Consider the following 18,410-nt stretch of genomic DNA (forward strand, 5'->3'; position numbering starts at 1 on the left):
TGTCTAGTAAGCATGGTGAACTTTGCTTCTTGGAGTTAATATGAGAATCCAGCAAGTAAATGCACGGTAAGAACCAGGGTTGTAGGTTGTAGGAGACTTCTCTGGTGGTGTCTTTTTTTCTTTCTGTAGGGAGCTGGCAAAGGAGGAAGAAGGGGAGGATCTCACCTGAGTGCTAGTGAGAATTCCAGAGATGGGTAGGGCTCATCGCCCGGAGCTAGGAAAGAGTTGACTAGTCACGGTGTCAGTTTCAAAAGCTCATTCATTTGGCTGTGTGAATGAAACTTCTTGGGGGAGCCAAGGATGAGACTTGGGTTAAAGAAAGACTTAGTCCTTGAGAGCAAGGGATCTAAAAGCCTAGGTTTTGGAATTAGACACCCTGGGTTGGAGTCCCAGCTCCCACACTGACTAGCATGGAAGAGTTTGGGCAAGATCCTCTTACAAAATGGGGAATGAAAACCCTTACCACATAAGGCCAATGGTAGATAGAATGATCTCATGCAGGCGATGAATTTAGCATTGTGGTTGGCACATTGTCAGTGCTCTATAAATGGTAGAGTAGGAGGGTGAGTTATTAGGAATTGGAATGAAGTGATGTTGGTTTCTCTTCACCTCATCTTCACCCCAGAGAAGAGAGGCTTGCTTTGTGCTCCTGAAACTCTGAGATGTCTTTTTTACCTGAGTTTTGTCATTAAGAAGAGTTTATCTGGGGTGATCTCTGGGAGAGGGTGTGCCATTCTGGAGATGAATGCTTAGGTTTAGAGATATGTGGGGACAACTCAGGGAGGAGGGCATCTGGAGGAGTTTCCTTGGATATTGGGAAGGGGTAGTTTGGTGGCCTTAAGAATGATAGGACCCTGGTGCAGAGGGCCACATGATACCCCCATGGATAGTGGCCTCTAGGAACTAGTGTTCCCAGCTGGGTGATGAGCTCACATATGGCAGAAATCTGGGGAGTAGTCCACATTTGGGAGGCCACATGGACCCGGAAGAAGAGCAAAACCTATCAGCAGCTGCCAATGAGGACAGAAGCCTAGAATGTTCCAGATTGCATAAGAATTCCCCAGACATCACTCTGCCTTGGAGGTGGTGGCAGATTAAAGTTTCCATCCCCAAAAGAGATTTGCCTTAGAGGAATATAGAATGTGAGATCTTAGACTTGAATGTGGTGGGGTGAGCTCCCCCCTCTCTTGACTGGTTGCCATTACTGTTTGGTGGGAATATAGGGAGTGTGGGTTTGATTGACGGTAAAGATGGCGACCACCTGGCTGACAGCAGGTTCAGAAGTGGGAGGGGAGGAACTCAGACAGTCTCACATGGAGTCCACCCCTCCCTGGGGTCCCCTGCCATCACACCCCACTGGGAAGAGCAAAGTCAATACTTTGGGCCCTGCTGCTGACCAGTGCTCTTGCCCACAAGGCCTGGCACCACAAGAACGCAACCCAAGACCTGGGTCAGCCAATTTGACAATGGCAAGACTGCCTCCCTTCCCCACCACCCCAGATCCGGATGACAGAAAACCAGGAAAGTGACTCCACAGCACAGTCTAGTGGAAGCAGGAGGAATTGCCTCTTAGAGGCCTGGGGCAGGTCACGTGACCCTCCTCTGGTTCCACCTCCACCAGTCCAATTTGGGAGGAGCCATCCTCTCTTCCTGCCCTCGCACAGCGCAGAAGGGCAGTCCTGGGAGGGTCAGGGAGACGGCTCTTCCAGCCTCCTCGACTTAGGGCCACAGTGGCCTGCTCGAGGCCATACAGACTGCACGTGGACCAGGTGCCCAGGCCTCTGGTCCCTGACCAGGCTCGTGCTTCGTTCTCTCTCGGGGATGGGATGAGGCTGAGAGCCGCGTGGGACCAGCATGCATTTTTTTCCAAGCTCCCTCCGAGGTTTCTGTCTTCCGGAATGAGCCCGCCTTGAAACTCCGGGTCCTCTTTAGTTTGGGGGAGAAACTTAACTTTTTATCGTGAGAGGAACTTAACTGTGCCCTGGGAGCTTTACAGACCCAAGCGGAGCATCTCCCTGTGGTTACCTGATCGGGTGAAAGGTTCTTCCCCAAGGCCACAGATGGCCTGGTTTGGGTAATGTAGCCAACTGGTCCTATAGGCTAGTGTCAGAGGGGGCAGCCCCAAGGGAGCCTGAGGCCCCGGAGGCTGGACGTCCTGATGGCCTGGCCTGGCCCACCTCACTGAGCTTGGATGTTGCCACAGAGGGGACAAGGGGACGCTAGGGGCTCCAGGGCAAGGGCCTCAGGCAGACAAGACAAACTCCTCCTTTGCCCTTTGCTGGGCCTGCATTTTCCTGCTGGGGCTTTCCTGTGAGGCACTGTCAGCTATAGGGCCAGGCCTGGGAAAGGAAACCTTTTCCTTTGAGGTGATCTGACGAACTTTGGGGCATCTTGGCGTGGGAGAAAGGGTAAGAAGAGACACAGAGAGATAGAAACAAATGTATATAGACAGAGTCAGAGACAGAGAGAGGGTCAGAGACAGAGAGAGACAAGATAGTGAAGGCCTTGGGCTGGGATTAAGCAGTGAGGTTCCTTCCTTCCTTCCTTCCTTCCTTCCTTCCTTCCTTCCTTCCTTCCTTCCTTCCCTTCCTCCCTTCCTTCCCTCATACATATTCATTGCAATTTACTGTGTCATGTGTGGAGGAACTTGGGGGTGAATTGAGACAGACGGAAACAAGGAGAGAGACAAAGTGGAGGAGAGCAGAGAGACACCCAGAGGTGTGTGAGGCTGGGAAGGGAGCCCTGACTCTTGCGTTCCCCTTAGCTCCCACTCACTGCAGGACAGACCCTGTTCCACCTTCTGTTTGCTTAGCTCTGTGACTGTGGCCGAGACACTCAGCCTCTCTGAGCCTCAATTTAGATGCCTGTAAAATGATTTTAAAATCAGTGTCTACCTCATTCAACAGTTGTGAGGATTAATTGTGAGGACCACCATAGGGCGGGCAAAGCAATGGGGGTCTGGAGCCCTGGAGGTTCCCGACGGAAGAGATCATGATCCTCCAACCTTTGTGTCCCCTCCTCCCCGTTCCCACCGAGCATAGGTCCTTGGTCTTACTAGGGCTCAACAGACCCAGGGGAGTAGACTGATAATAAGAGAGGGGACTGAGAACCCAAGTTGTCCACCGGGTTCTGGGGGAACGTAGGGGGCAGACACAATGCCACTGACAGGAAAATGTCCCATTAGGTGCTGGCCCTACATCAGTAGCTTTACGTTAGCTCTTTTAAGCCTCCAAACAACACTTTGGCCACACTGGCCTTCTCCCTTTGCAGTCATGTTGCTTCTTCCCACCTCAGGCCATTTGCACATGCTATCTATGCCTTCCTGAGGACACTTCTACTCACCTTTCACTAAAGTGTCTCTTTCTCAGAGAAACCCTCCCCGGTCACCCAGATGGGGTCACACCTTCACTATGTGCTCCTCATTTTCCTACCGATAACACTCATGCCAGTTTTGAATTATATACCTTTATTCTTTTTTAAAAATTTTCTTTGAATATTTATTTTTAAGAGAGAGAGAGACAGAGTGAGAGCGAGGGAGGGACAGAGAAAGAGGGAGACCCAGAATCCAAAGCAGGCTCCAGGCTCTGAGCTGTCAGCACAGAGCTCAACAGGGGGCTCGAACCCACAAACCGTGAGATCATGACCTGAGCGGAAGTCAGGTGCTTAACCGACTGAGCCACCACTTGCCCCTCTATACCTTAATTCTTGAGGCTCTGTTTTATCCCACAGCTGTCCAGGAAGGTAGGTAGGGCTCACTCAGACAATGCCTGGAACATAGTAAGTACTCAAGAAACGATAAATCCAAACTTACAGTGAGGAAATTGAGATTCAGCGAGGGGAAGCAACTTTCTCCAAATGAGTGGGAGAACTTGGCTTTAGCTCACAGCTGTCTGGCTCCGAAAGCTAGTGCCCTGAGCCTCTTTGCCAGGTATGCCCTGGCACCCTCGCCATGGCCCCTGGTGTAGCGGGGTCTGGCTAAGTGGGGTGGTGGCAGGCGCCTAACGTGTGAGGAAAGAATTAGACAGAACAGGTGCAGGCGCCTGGCACCGAGCCAGTGGGCAGTCCCTGCCTAGATAGGCAATAAGGGGTGGCCCACGCGCCCCGCCCGCCTGCCGGAGCAGCCACGCACGATGACTCAGGGCGCTCCCTGGGCCCCACCTGGGGCTCAATGATGCAGCAGGTGTGAGTGACTGGTTGCAGGCAAGCAGCAGGGCTCTCGTGGCCAGTGGAAGCCTGTACTTGTCCCCTCACCGCAGTCCCCTTAACACTTGCCCTGTGGGGACACCTCGTAGGTGGAATCTGGGTCCCTGTCTGTTCGTCTGTCTGCCTGAGTCGGAGCAGCTCCTTCCCTCCCGCTCCCCCTCTGTAGGCAGGGCCTGTGCTGCGGGGGCTGGAGCTGCGGGTGCAGGTGGCAGTCTTGTTCGCGGGGCAGCAGAGGCACCCCGATCCTCCCTGGGTCCCAGGCGCCGGATGCCCTGAGCTGCCTGTGCACCCTTTCTCACTCATGCTCAGGAGGTTTCCTGCAGGAGGTGGTTGAGGCGGGACTCAGAGGGCCACCCCTGAACCCTGAGAGGGTAGGAGAGCGAGCCAGGTCACGCGGCCCAGAAGAAATCGCTCACTCAGGCCAGGGCTCCGACAGCCTCCTCTGTCCCCGAACTGATCTTGCCCAATCTGGGTCCCGGTGCCAGAACTTGGGGGAGGGAAGGGACGGTGCCCAGAGGTCACTGGAGGAGGGCCTCATTTCCGGGGCGTGGGATTGCCCAGCGTAGCAAGCTGCTCTTGGCATTGGAAGTAGGGCCCGATGTGGAGAGGACCAGGAGGCGAGGGGGGCATGGCCGCACATGGGGGTAGCGGCATTCATCCAGGGACCCCTCCAGATGGCCCTGACGCATGCACTGTGTTTATGGCCCCTGACACTTGTATATGGAAGGGCTTCTCATAAAGAAACAAGCCAAGGCCCCAGGGTAGGGAAAGGGGGCTGGGAGGCAGTCCTTTCTCCACACCACTCCTTCCCTGAGCCCCAGGGAGGCGTGTCAGATGGAGAGAGCAGAGAGAGAGCAAGGGCTCAGGAGAGGGTAGCAGGCACTGGAGAAGATGTGCAGGGGCCGCCCAGAGCGGGGAGAGAGGCCTGGACGTCTTAGCACTCAGGGAAGGGAGGGGAGCTGGCAGTGACCAGGGCTCCCTCAGTGCAGGGAGAAAATTGGCCAGACAAGTCTGAAATTCAGGGGGCGGCCAGAGGTGACAGTCAGCCTGGAGCTCATGGACTGTTAAGTCCTTGCCTCGCTGGTCCCCCGGGAGATGGGTGTCCCCACAGGTGACCCAGCCTTCCTGGGTAGCCGCAGTGGAAATGTGAGGATTACAGTGTGCTGCTCTGAGCTGAGTGAGGGTTAGGACCATTCCGGAGAGCAGGGAGGGGAGGCTGGGGACAGGGGATGGAGGGCTCGGGAACAGGGCTGGGTATGAGTCATCTCTCACAAGAGCCAGCTGGGCAGAGGTTCCCCAGCTGGGACCTTCTGGTCAGGCAGGCAGGTCTCACCTGCCTCGACACAGTCAGGCACGGACGTTTAGGAGCCCCCAGCACAAACCCATTTGCAGAGGACGCATGTGCAGGGCCCTAGAGGTGCCGCTCTGCTGGCTCTTGCCTCCCCTGCTCACCCTGGCTGCGCCGGCCCCTCCTCCATCCAGCTCGGGCACGGAGACCTGGGGTTTGCATCCCAGAGTGGCAGCATCACATGGAGATCAGGGGACGAGGTAAAAGGGCCCCCCAGGGCTCCAAAACACATGGCAGGTGCTGGCTCACTGGCAGAGCTTGGCAGGAACCCGGGAAAGGTTTACAAGCAGCACACTTGCACCAACTTCGGTCTAAGAGTTTCCTGTGTGTTAGGCATTCACGAAACACCTTCAATATTTTATGTACTACCTGTTTAATGTTTTATTTTATATTTAATAGTAATGTTTTGTGCTGCCCATTTAAATAGTTAATGTGTCTTGGTACATCAGCTCACCTTTCATGTCTTTTTGAAAACCTTATTTATTAAAATGTTTTTTAACGTTTATTTATTTTTGAAAGAGAGAGGGAGACAGAGTGTGAGCGGGGGAGAAGCAGAGAGAGAGGGAGACACAGAATCTGGAGCAGGCTCCAGGTTCTGAGCTGTCAGCACAGAGCCCAATGTGGGGCTTGAACCCATGAGCTCTGGGATCATGACCTGAGCCAAAGTCGGAGGTTTAACCGACTGAGTCACCCAGGTGTCCCTCATTTTTTAATTTTAGAGAGAAAAAGAGAAAGAGTATATGAGCAAGAGAGAGGGGGCACAGGGAGAGAGAGAGAGAGAGAGAGAATCCCAAGCTGAGCTTGGGGCTCAAACTCACAACTCTGAGATTATGATCTGAGCTGAAATCAAGAGTTGGACACTCAACCGAGCCACCCAGCTGCTCCAGCTCTCAACAAATACATGTTTATGAAGGAAATCCTATATTACTCTGTTAGTACCAAAAAATGAAAATCCGAATCACTTGCCAGAAATGGAAGGAAATGATAAAAATAAATACTTAACCCCTATCTAGATACTGTTGCTTCCTGAAGATTCTGAGCCCAAGGCCAGCTTTGGTCTGTTAAAAGGTGATTAGCAATTACAGAGGGGTGTTGAAGGGGCTATAGGGTTCAACTGAGATTTTCTCCTTGACTAATCAGAAAATTGAAAAATAGAAAAAGGGGTTTTCTCACCATGTGACTCTATTATTTAACAGAGTCTCTGTGCATTGCCTGAAAGCATCTCAAGAAACACAGGTCCTTTATGAAGCCTAAGCACCCTTTAGCTACCGTGCAGAGGTCATTGCCTTTTCCAGAAGCTGTTGCTGACCACCCCGGTCTCTTTCTTTTCACCTTTATTTCTCTTTCAGCTCTTAGCACCTCTTAACGGAAATGACCGGATGTCCTTCCTTTATTCCATCTGTGTTGGGATCCTACTTGGGAGAGACACAGTGCTGGGCACCAGGACAAGTACAAGATGCACAAGCATGGGAAGCTGCAATGGAGCAAAGTGCAAAGCCAGAGGGAGAGAACGCAGGAGGGCTTCCTGGAGGAGGGGGCACGCAGATGGTTTGCTAGAGATGAGTAGGAGTCTCTGGGTTGAAAAGATGGAGGGGTATTTGGAATGGAGCAAACTGGAAGCCCTGAGCACTATCTAAGACCTGAAGGGTGTTGGGGAGCGTTGCATGCTTTGGTTAGGGGATCTGGGGAATGGTGGCAGATCTGGCTGGAATGGAATGTTTGGCATGGGCTGAGTGTGTCAAGAGTGTGGATCTTCTTTTGGGGGTGAAGGGAAGGGTGGAGAACTGTGGTCAGGTTGGGAAAGACCACCTTCCCCAGAGGAGGAGTCAGAACTGAGCAAGGGAGAGAGAGCCGCTGCGAGCTGACAAGTAAAGATCCAGGAGGGGGCAGAGTCCAGAGGGCTTCTGGGGTTGAATGATCAGAGGCAGTCAAACCATTTCTGGAGCCTTCTCTTGCGTCTCTTCCTAGGAGATGGACACACCATTAACATTGTCCTTTGACAGAGGAGAGAATGGAGGCACCGAGTACTTACGTACCTTGGCAGAGTCATACGGGCAGCTGGGGCTGACTCAGGTAGTCGGCAGCAGAGCCCACTGCCTTTCTTACCGCTGTCTGCTGGCCTTGCTCACCAGAACACGCTTCTGACTTTCTGCCGGGAGCAGGGGGCTTGCACATTCCAGGGGGGCTGGACAGAAAGTCACCCATCTCTGTATCCCTCAGGGCTCAGTATGGGCTAGGCAGTCAACCAAGGTCAATTCCATATCCACTGCTGGGCGCTGCTGAAGGACCAGGAGAGTGGAGCCCCTTGCGTTCCTGCTCCAAGGTCAGCCAGCCTCAGCACCACTGCATTTATCCAGTCTTTCTCCCTGCATCCTTTGCGTGAACACCGCTTGCTATTTCCGAGCGCTGGTGGGCATGCTGCTTTGTCACCGCCTTGGTCTTTCTGCCATGTCATTTGCCTCCTTCATCAGACTGGCGTCTCTGAGAGCGAGGACCGGGTTCCCCATCAGACTGGGCTCCGTGAGGGCAGGGGCTGGGCTTCCCACCCTCAGTGGCAACTCTCCGTAGGCTGGGGCTGTGCCTCCCTCATCCTCTTGGATGACCCCAGGGTCCTTAGTCCTAGCTCACCCACAGGGGGCGCAAGGTGGGGGCAGGGAGGGGTGCAGACAGTGATGACCATTGATGGATAACCATCAGGGGAGGAGATGACTCTACCCCTAGGAGTTCCTATCCCGGAGGGGCTAAGTCTCAGACCTGCCGTCGGGCCAGCTGGAGACCAAACTCCAGGATCTAGGTCACCCCCTTGGCAGCAGAGCTGATTTATGGTGCCCCTGACAGCCTAATATCACCAAATTACCCCACACAATGGAGAGAGGCTGGGCTGCCTCTGGGGAGTCACCGAAGGACGCTGAGCCCGGGGCAGCGCTGCCGCCTCCTGATGGCAGACCTCCTTCAAGTCTGTGGGGGGAGGCTGGTGCCGACAGAAGGCACACCCAAGCGTGCCACCTTCAGCTGGGTGTATAAGTAGGAAGCCTTGGGGACAGCTCTGTACCCTGCGCTGGGGAGCTAGCAGCACTCTGACGACTGCTTCCTATCCCACGAGCTGCAGCAGGGCCAGCCATGAGTTGCAGACAATTCTCCTCCTACCGGAGCCAGAGCAGCTCCAGGAGCAGCAGGGGCAGCAGGGCCGCCATGGCGTCCTCATTCAGCCGCACGAGCGCCTCAGGGGGCGCTGGAGGATGGGGCCGAGTCAGCTCCTCCAGTGGCTACGGAGGGGGGCGCTCTGGAGCCTGTGGGAGGGGAGGTGGTGGCAGTTTTGGCTCCAGCTACGGTGGCGGTTCTGGGGGTGGCTTTAGTGCTGGTAGCTTTGGTGGAGGTTCCAGAGGCTTCGGTGTTGTTTCTGGAGGGGGCTTTGGGGGAGGGTCTGGAGGGGGCTTTGGTTTTGGTGGTGGTTCTGGAGGAGGTTTTGGGGGATCTGGGGGCTTTGGCGGTAACTTTGATGGTGGTGCTGGTGGTATTCTGGGCGCTGATGAGAAGACCACCATGCAGAACCTCAATTTCCGGCTGGCCTCCTACATGGATAAGGTGCAGGCACTGGAGGAAGCCAATGGTAAACTGGAGACTCAGATCCGACAGTGGTATAACAAAGAGGGGTCCAGGGCCACCCGAAGGGATTACTCTTCTTACTGTGACACCATTGAAGACCTCAAGAAGCAGGTAGGTGGGGAAACCCTGATCTTTCTCTCCTAGTCTCTCTGTCTCTCTGTCTGTCTCTCTCTGTCTCTCTCTCTGTCTCTCTCTCTCTCTGTCTCTCTCTCTCTCTCTCTCACACACACACACATATGCTTTATCTTCCCAAAAGGTAAGATGCTAGACTCCAGGCTTAGACAATGGTCAGAGAATCCATCTTTTAAAAACTTTAAACTTTCATCAGAAGCAAATTGTGTTTGGTTCTTGATGGCACCAGGGCCGGGACTTTGGCCTGTGTTCTGAGCTTTCATCTTTGTGTTCTCAGCTTTCAGAGTCTGGAAAGAAGAGGGGCTAGGCTTAGATTAGCATGGGTGAGCCTGGGACTGGTTGTGGGGGTCTCCTTTTGGCCTGGCCCCAAGTTGGGAATGAAGAGGCAGTGTGAAGGGAGCATAGAGACGGAGGCACTGCCCTGGGAGCCAGTGATGCGGTCCTGGGCCTGCCATCAATTCACTGTGTGACCTTGGGAAACCTGATGCCCTCTCTGGACCTGTCCTCCTACACATTTAAGGCAGGGATGAGCAGACCAGCTCTTAGGTCCCTGTTATCATATGAAAAAAAAATATCCTGTGTGGAGCAGATCATACAGCTCAAGAGAGGAGATAATCTGTGCGTGTCTCCCCTCTCACTCTAACAATTTAGAGCTTTCTAAAAAGTTTGGAAAACTAGAGGTTGTATCCCTTCCTTACTACTTCTCATGGGTTCCTATAAGGGCCTGTTTTGATCTTTCCAGTGTTGTTGGGCCCAGATACACATGCTAGTTGTTTAAGTGTTGAATAGGATCTAGAACTCTGGGGATGGAAGTAATCTATCTACTTTTCCATGCTCCCCTCCTTCCCCCTATCTACTCATCCTCCTACCACCCATCCATCTATATACCCACTCATCCATCCATCCATCCATCCATCCATCCATCCATCCATCCATCCACATGTCTGTCTATCCATTTATTCATTCAGTCAATCTAGTTAATGACTGCTTCCAGTATTGTCCTTGGCAGACAAAGTGATGTACCAGACTTGGTCTCCGTCCTTGAAGAACTCACAGTCTAGCTAATTTGCTGTTCCTGCCTGTTCCCCTTACCTTCACTACTTCTGATGAATAGCTACTGGATGTCTTGTTTCTCTTACCCCAAACCTCTCCCGGCTATTTATTCACAATAACAATCTTAGCTATTTTTCAGGGACTGAGTCAGTTGCTACCTCCTCCCCAAAGTCTTTCTTGATCTCCCGTAGCCATATGTTATCTCTCCTTTTCTTGAGCTTTTCTAGGATACTTCAGATGTAGTAGTTGACTCTGGGCTCCTTGAAGAGCGGTATCTCATGGATCTCTAAACCCCACAGTGTCCTTTGTAGTAGATCTTCAATATTTGTTGAATGAATGAATGAATGAACATCACACTGAACATCCTTGCTGAAGTCTGTGAGGGATATGTGCCATGTACCAGCTGTTGGAAGTGTCTACTACCTTTTAAACATCTTCCTGGATGGGGCTATCCTCTCTTATGGCTTTGCCTGCTCTCATGCAGGCAAAGCAGGGGTCATAGCAGTGGGTCATAGCAGGGGTGTGTGGGTGTGGGTTCCATGCTGTCTCCTCCTTTTTTAGATTCTGAGCACCACAGTGGACAACCATAAGACTCTCTTGGATCTTGACAATACTCGCATGAGGTTGGATGATTTCAGGATGAAGTGAGTCCGGCTGCCACTCCCTCTGCTGTCATCAATTTTTCTCCACCCCCTAGTGCTCTGAAGGTCCCAGTAGGGACTTGTGCCCTCTTGCTCATTCCCTACCCATGGCTGGTCTGCAGGTTTGAGATGGAAAGCCAAATGCGACAAGCTATAGAGGCGGACATCAATGGCTTACGGAAGGTGCTGGATGATCTGACCATGCAAAAGTCTGACCTGGAGATGCAGTTTGAATCTCTGCAGGAGGAACTGATTTCCCTCAAGAAGAATCATGAGGATGTATGGTCCTGGCTACTTATGGCTCATTGAGGAGAGGGAGAAACAGAAGCACAGGGACAATGGGGGGACAGCTATGGGGCACTGCCCGGGAGACACCCTCTCACTGACTTTTGAGGGCACTCCCAGTGCCTCCTTAGCAGTGCCTACGGTTGGTGGTTGGACTTTGCCTTCCCAACTGTGCCTCTTTTTGTACCTCTGGGGAAGCAGACGGGGAGGGCTAAAAGGTAGTGGAGAGGATCCTACCCCTTGACCTCATATACCCTTCATCCCCATCAGGAGATGAGCCAGCTGACTGGGCAGAACTCTGGGGATGTCAATGTGGAGATGAATGCTGCTCCCAGCAAAGATCTCACCAAGATCCTCAATGACATGCGTGAGGAGTACGAGCGGATCAGTGCTAAGAACCGTAGGGACATTGAAAAGCAATATGAGATTCAGGTGAGTAGAGTGGGCTGCCCATTCAACCTTCTCTTCTTCCATAAATCCCCCCACTCCTCCACCCCATCCCTCTCTCCTCCCACCCCTACATCTCTCAGTTCATCTGTCCTCCATCCAGCTTCAGTCATTGCCCACAAACGTGATTATTGAGTGGCTTGTCAGTGCCAGTTTTATGAGAAGTCCTGATGTCTCAGAGATGAGCCAATAAGGTTGCTGCCCTCAAGAAGCTCACAGTTTATTACATGTGTGAACAAAGGCAGAGCATGAGCAACTCATGTAAGGCTACATGCTCTCAGACCCTAGTAGAGGTACGTGGTGTACCTCTTATACCATGCTGAGCTCTCTGATGACTCCCTTCCTCTTTGAGCCTCCAGTGCCTAGCACATGACCCTGGCACATGAAGGCATGGTCTATAGTTTGTGTGTGTGTGTGTGTGTGCTTGTGTGTGTGTATTTGGGGGTCAGTTTGAAATGAGGTTAGAAAGGTGGTGTGGGTACAAGTGTGAAGTATCTTGGAGCCTTGCTGAGAGGGAGTGTTAAGTTGAGAGAATTGGATCACCCTGGTTGGTTAGCAGACCCAGAACTCAGGATGACATGCCCTTGGTTTTGGCTCACTCTTGGTCCTGGAGGCAAAAGTCCCAGTGAGTGGGGCAGAACCTTCCCCACTGCAGCCTCTGGTCCAGCCTGGTTCTCACTGAGCTCTTGGGTTTTCAGATGAGTCAGCTGGAGCAGGAGGTGATGAATAGTGGCCAGGAGATGGAGTCCAACAACAGGGAGGTGACCCAGCTCCGGCGCAGCATCCAGGAGATGGAGATTGAGCTGCAGTCTCAGCTCAGCAAGGTTGGTAGTTCTGCTCTAGACCCTCTGCCAGAGTGAGGCACAGAAGGCTTGGCCTGATCCCCAGGAGTGGGAAGGGGAGGAGCTCTGACGTAGCATCCCTTTATAGCCTCCTTGTGCCCCCTAGAAATCGGCCCTGGAGAAGTCCTTGGAAGACACGAAGAACCGCTACTGTGGCCAGCTGCAGCAGCTGCAGGAGAAGATCGGTAGCCTGGAGGCTCAGCTCACTGAGATCCGGGAAGAGATCGAGTGCCAGAATCAGGAATACAGCCTTCTGCTCAACATCAAGACACGGCTGGAGCAGGAAATTGAAACTTACTGCAACCTCCTTCAGGGTGGCCAGGAGGACTTGTAGGTGCCCCAGGACTCTCTGGAATCCCTAGGAATTTATAAGCCCCTGACACTAAATCTGTCTCTCTGGATAGAGGCAGCTGGGAAAGTTCCTGTACACAGGGTCTGATGGGTTGAGGACTTCTTCATTCTGTGGAGGAGTCTCAGGGCATCTGGGCTTTGGGAAAGGAGGTTGGTAACAATGAGAGAAGGGACTACTTCTTGTTCCAGGGAGAAGGAGGCTCTCCTTTCCAGCTGTGGCGCCAGCCCAGTCTGTCCTCTAGCTTGCAGAAGGAAAACTCAGAAAGATTCACATTTGGGTCTTGACTCTGTTCAGGTCGATCCTTGTGTATGTAGTGGGGTCTCTCATTTTCTTTCTTTGTTATCTTTCATTCTCAGTGAATCTCATGAATCTGGACAAAGTCGCTCTGGGGGTGGCAGAGGAAGTGGATATCATGGCGGAAGTGGAGGCAGTCATGGAAGAGGATCCTGGGGAGGAAGTGGAGGTAGCCATGGAGGAGGAAGTGGAGGCAGCTATGGAGGAGGAAGTGGTGGCAGCTATGGTGGAGGAAGTAGTTCTGGAGGAGGAAGGGGAGGTAGCCACGGAGGAGGAAGTGGATCTGGAGGAGGAAGTGGTAGCAGCTATGGAGGAGGAAGTGGATCCAAAGGCGGAAGTGGTGGCAGCTATGGAGGAGGAAGTGGAAGATCATCTCAATCCCAGTCCTCTTCCTCAAAATCTGGTGAATGTGATGATACACAAGGTAAGGAACAACTCTAGCTCATGGGGTCAGGGAGGCACAGGTGTTAAGCTGTCATGGTACCACCCATTTCTGAGTATCTTTGAGCTTCTCTGGGGATTACATACTCCAAACAGAACTAGAGTTTAGTGAGGTCTCTAGTAGGGTGTTATAGACTTTCCCTTGTTTCTTAATTATCATTAATTTCGACAGACCTTTGGGTGAGGCTAGGACCAAAATCTACACATGGCCCAAGTCTCAATAGCATAGGAGATTGGTTGGGAATTGTGCATTATCTTATATATTTCCTGCCACACCCTATGAGGTGGGTATTATTTCCCCCATTTTAGAGATAAGGGAAATGAGGTTCAGAAAAGAGAAATAGCTTATTCAAGGTCATACAATTAATAAATGAGGAACTCAGCTCTGTGGGTCTCCACAGCCAGTGCTTTTCATCATCATGAGGATGGGAAGATCTGGATTGGCAAAAGCTCAGGTAGAAAAGAGGTTCAGGTACTGTAGTCAGTGATTGGCTCATCTAAGTCAGTTGAGTGGTGCAACTGTCTAAAGGGGCATACACTGAACATAATCATCTAATGTAGGAGAGTCAAACAGTAAAATGGTCTCTAGGTCAGAGGAAGTTTCCCCTTGTGCATGTTGAATTTTATGAATTATATCAAATTGTAGTAAAAGTCCGGGTAACATGACTGGGGACGTTTAGCTCAGAGAAGACTTGACGTGCATGGGAGCTGTCCTTGTCGTGGGTGTCTGGTGTGGTTTTGTGCATCAAGCGGCACCACAGGGCCATGGATGTGAATGTATGGGCAGAGGCTGGGCCATCCTTGCCTCAATACCCAAGAAATTTACTAATAAAGCTATTGAATGGAGGAAGGGTCTGTCTTACAAAACTTTATCCTCAGAAATGGGAGAGTATCAGTCAGGGTTACTGCAGGAGAGCTTTAGGAATTGGATGGGGGCCACTAGGACCCCAGGGTCCTTCCAAGTCTTTGAGCTCCAGTCTCCTTGCTCCCAGTATGCCTATCTTTCTCTAAGTCCCAGTCTCTCTGCCTTGTGTTTTAAGTCCTCTCTTCTCACCTTTACCTCCCTTCCCTCTCTCCACAGGCTTCCAGAGTCGATACTAGAGCTCCTGTAAATGTTTCTGGCCCCACCCCAGCCAAATGTCCCCCAGAAAGGCAGCCCCCTGACAAAGCTTGCTTATTGTCTTCTGTCATCAAGGATGGCTGGCAACGAGACCCCGGGCTTATTTGGGACTGGGCTGAGTGGGCATGTGTGCCTCTGGCTGCCCATTGGCTCCCTCCCCTGGGAGGGTTGGGGAGACCTCTCTTCCACTGTTTGGTCTGGGGGTGATCCCGTTCCCTGCCTGATCTCAATTTCCTAATAAAGCTTTCCTACTGCAAATCAAACTTGGACTTTGACCCATTTGTCCTTTGGGATAAGAAGGGGCAGAAAGGAGGTGAAGGGAGAATCAGCTGAATCCACTTCGAAAAGTGTTGGTTAGGTTTTCTATCAGTTGACTTTTGCTTGTAACCAAAGCAACCCACAATTTAGTGGCTTAAAATAATAATCGTTTATTTAGCTCATGATTTTGCAGTTGGTAGTTTAATTTTTTTAATGTTTTATTTATTTTTGAGAGAGAGAGAGAGAGAGAGCACGTGAGCAAGGGAGGGTCAGAGAGAGAGGGAGATACAGAATCCGAAACAGGCTCCAGGCTCTGAGCAGGCTGTCAGCACAGAGCCTGAAGTGGGGCCTGAACCCACGAACTGTGAGATCATGACCTGAGCCGAAGTCAGATGCTTAACCGACTGAGCCACCCAGGGGCCCCATGCAGTTGGTAGTTTGGACTGGGCGGTTCTATTTTCCTTCAAGCATCTGTGGCCAGCTGTAATTTGGTTAGTGGTTCTGCCTCTGGGGCTTGGCTACATGCTGTTTGGGGGAACTGGGGGTGAATGACAGACTACCTCTCATCCTCCAGCTGGCTAGCTCAAGCAAGTGTCCTGAGAAGATGAGCCGAAGCATGCAAGGCCTCTTAAGGCTTGGGCTCAGAGAGTCACTCTGGCTGTATCTTATAATCCAAAGCAACTCCCAGCCTTGGCCAGATTCAAAAGCAGGGGAAATAAACTCTTCTCAATGGGAGGAGCTACAAAGTCACAGGGCAAGGACATGGATATAGGGAGGGCAATGACTGAGGCCAGTTTTTGCCAACAATCTGCCGTAGTCTATGAGCAGATCATATGTCAGGTACAGAGGGAAAGAAGACAAAGACAATGTGGTTTTTGCTTAGGAAGATTTCACAGAGAGTGAAAAATATAACACAAATAAAGTGGTCCAAGGCAGAGTAAGGGATACTGTACAAAACAGCAGCCAACAATGTTCTCCACAGATTCAGACTGGGCCTGATATACGATTCCTTATCCTGACTAGGGATGGACAGCTCCTCAGCCTATATTCCAGATATTATCACAGTTGCACATTAAACTTCCCCAAAGCTGGGATGCCTGGGTGGCTCAGTCGGTTAAGCATACGACTTTGGCACAGGTGATGATCTCATGGTTAGTAGGTTCAAGCCCAGTGTTGGGCTCTGTGCTGATGGCTCAGCGCCTGGAGCCTGCTTGAGATTCTGTGTCTCCCTCTCTCTCTGACCCTCTTCTGCTCATACTGTCTCTCTCTCTCTCTCTGTCTCCCAGAAGTAAATAAAAAACATTAAGAAAAATTTAAAAACCCAAAATACTTCCCCAACGCTTAGAAGCTTAAAACAACAACATTGATTTGGGGGCTTGGCGGGAACAGCTCACCTCTGTTCCACTTGGTGCCATTGTGCCTCACAGGCTGGAGTCATTTGAAGTCTTACTCATATGTCTGGCACCTGGGCTGGAAAGACCCAAATGTGGGGGCTGGCTTTGCAGGGGGTCCTCAGTAGCTCTGGATGGAGATTCTCAGTGTGCCCCTGCAGGGATATGTAGCGCCTGACATCAAGAGTTTAAGCTGCGATGTCTATGCCCAGGAGCAACAGCAGTGGGGTCTTCCTGGCAAAAATTGTTTTTTTTAATTAAAAAAATTTTTAAATGTTTTATGTAGTTTTGAGAGAGATAGAGACAGTNCACTGGCAGCTGGGATGAGGATAGATAAAAGTAATTAAAACATAAACCCAGATGCAAAGAGTGATACATATAGAGCCCCCTTGGTAGTTTCCACAAACAAACCAATTCAGAAACATTCATCCTCTTGAGAGCCAGACAGAATGACTCCTAGCTTATCTATATACAACTTAACCTATATGTTATCCTGTTTTTCACTAAGAGCATCCTGTTATTTCCTTGGTCGTAAATTCACTATGACTGGGATAATTCTGCAATTGATATCACAAAAGGCCTCTCATTGTAAGAAATTCCTTTTCTCTGACCTCATATTGCTGTTGAACCTTTAAATAAACACACCAAAACCGACAGGACAGAGATGCCTGCCTGGTGATCAGAAAGAATCTCGGGGCTCTCTCACTCTCTCTCGCGCCGACACCGTCCATACTTTGGGGACTCCTGACCTGCCGGAGCTGGCCTCCGACAACCCAGGTGCCCCTTCCTGACGAAATTCTTTAGTGTGATTTCAGCAATGTTTCTGGTTGCATATACTCTAAGTCTGATTCTCTGCATATCCTGGGAAGGATGTACTGCTTTCTCTGTAGATGAAAGCAAACATATTCTTCTATTCTTTGCTTATTGGGATAAGGAAAAAAGAGTTTTCCACATCAGGGGCCAGAGACTATGTGGTCTGTTCTAATAAGTAGACCAAATCTGGGTCAATGATTGCTATTGGAATAGCCATGTGATAAATTGTAAAATAATCATTCCCTAACATCTGTTTATATTCAGGGAAAATGAGAAGTTAATTGATCAGAGTCATCAACTCTGAATTTATCAAATCTTTTCTGAGGTGCTAATCTCTGTCATTCTCCTAGAGATGTAGTGTTAGTGGGTCTTCTTACCACAAAAACCCTTACTCCATGGATCAGGGAGCCACTTACTGACTATATCTATTCCATTGCAGACAGTAGGAAATAACCACAGGATGGATCTAGGGTACTACCGGGTGGGCCACCTGGGTGGCTCAGTCGGTTAAGTGTCTGATCTTGATTTTGGCTCAGGTCATGATCTCAGTTTGTGGGTTTGAGCCCCGCGTCAGGCTCCATGCTGACTGTGCAGAGCCTGCTTGGGATTCTCTCTCTCCCTTTCTCTCTGTCCCTCCCCTGCTTGTGTGTCACCCCACCCCCCATTCTCTCAAAATAAAGAAATAAACCTAAAAAAAAAAAAAGCCCTTAATTTGCTATCTGACCCTCTATATTGGTCACGTTCTCAGTTGCAACCAACAGAAGCTACTTTGCCTATTAACAAGTAAGGGGTTTATAAGAGCTCTTGATACTTCAAAGAATCATTAGGAGACAATTAGGAAACAAAACTGGGGCTAAATTTCTAACACCTCCCCAAATGACACAGCAGAATGGGTCTGGCAAAGGTGTTACCACCTCTGGCAATAGTAGGGAGTTTCCAAGTCAGGATGTGGCCTGCTGAATTAAGAAACAGCATCCACAGGGGGTGCCTGGGTGGCTCAGTTGGCTAAGTGTCAGACTTCGGCTCAGGTCATGATCTCACGGTTCGTGAGTTTGAGCCCTGTGTCGGGCTCTGTGCTGNCCACAGGGGGTGTCTGGGTGGCTCAGTTGGCTAAGTGTCAGACTTCGGCTCAGGTCACGATCTCACGGTTCGTGAGTTTGAGCCCTGTGTCGGGCTCTGTGCTG

General features: G+C 51.0%; 1 protein-coding gene across 1 annotated transcript; it reads left to right on the top strand.

The window, feature by feature from the left end:
* Positions 1-8,671: 8,671 nt before the first annotated feature.
* Positions 8,672-14,745, top strand: KRT9 (keratin 9). The gene is made up of 8 exons (XM_077779135.1): positions 8,672-9,268; positions 10,904-10,986; positions 11,106-11,262; positions 11,539-11,700; positions 12,414-12,539; positions 12,664-12,887; positions 13,266-13,627; positions 14,726-14,745. Exons 1-8 carry the CDS (start codon positions 8,672-8,674, stop codon positions 14,743-14,745), a joined length of 1,731 nt encoding a protein of 576 aa, XP_077635261.1.
* The last annotated feature ends 3,665 nt before the right edge of the window (positions 14,746-18,410 follow it).

This window comes from Crocuta crocuta, unplaced genomic scaffold (genome assembly GCF_008692635.1).
Source record: "Crocuta crocuta isolate KB4526 unplaced genomic scaffold, BGI_CrCroc_1.0 scaffold68, whole genome shotgun sequence".
Classification (NCBI taxonomy): domain Eukaryota; kingdom Metazoa; phylum Chordata; class Mammalia; order Carnivora; family Hyaenidae; genus Crocuta; species Crocuta crocuta.

What these genes read in the sequence shown, in the direction of transcription:
- KRT9 (XM_077779135.1), top strand. Translation starts at nt 8,672, where the DNA reads ATGAGTTGCAGACAATTCTCCTCCTACCGGAGCCAGAGCAGCTCCAGG. An exon ending in TTGAAGACCTCAAGAAGCAG is followed by an intron (nt 9,269 to 10,903) that starts GTAGGTGGGGAA and finishes CTCCTTTTTTAG; the next exon opens with ATTCTGAGCACCACAGTGGA. An exon ending in AAAAGCAATATGAGATTCAG is followed by an intron (nt 11,701 to 12,413) that starts GTGAGTAGAGTG and finishes TTGGGTTTTCAG; the next exon opens with ATGAGTCAGCTGGAGCAGGA.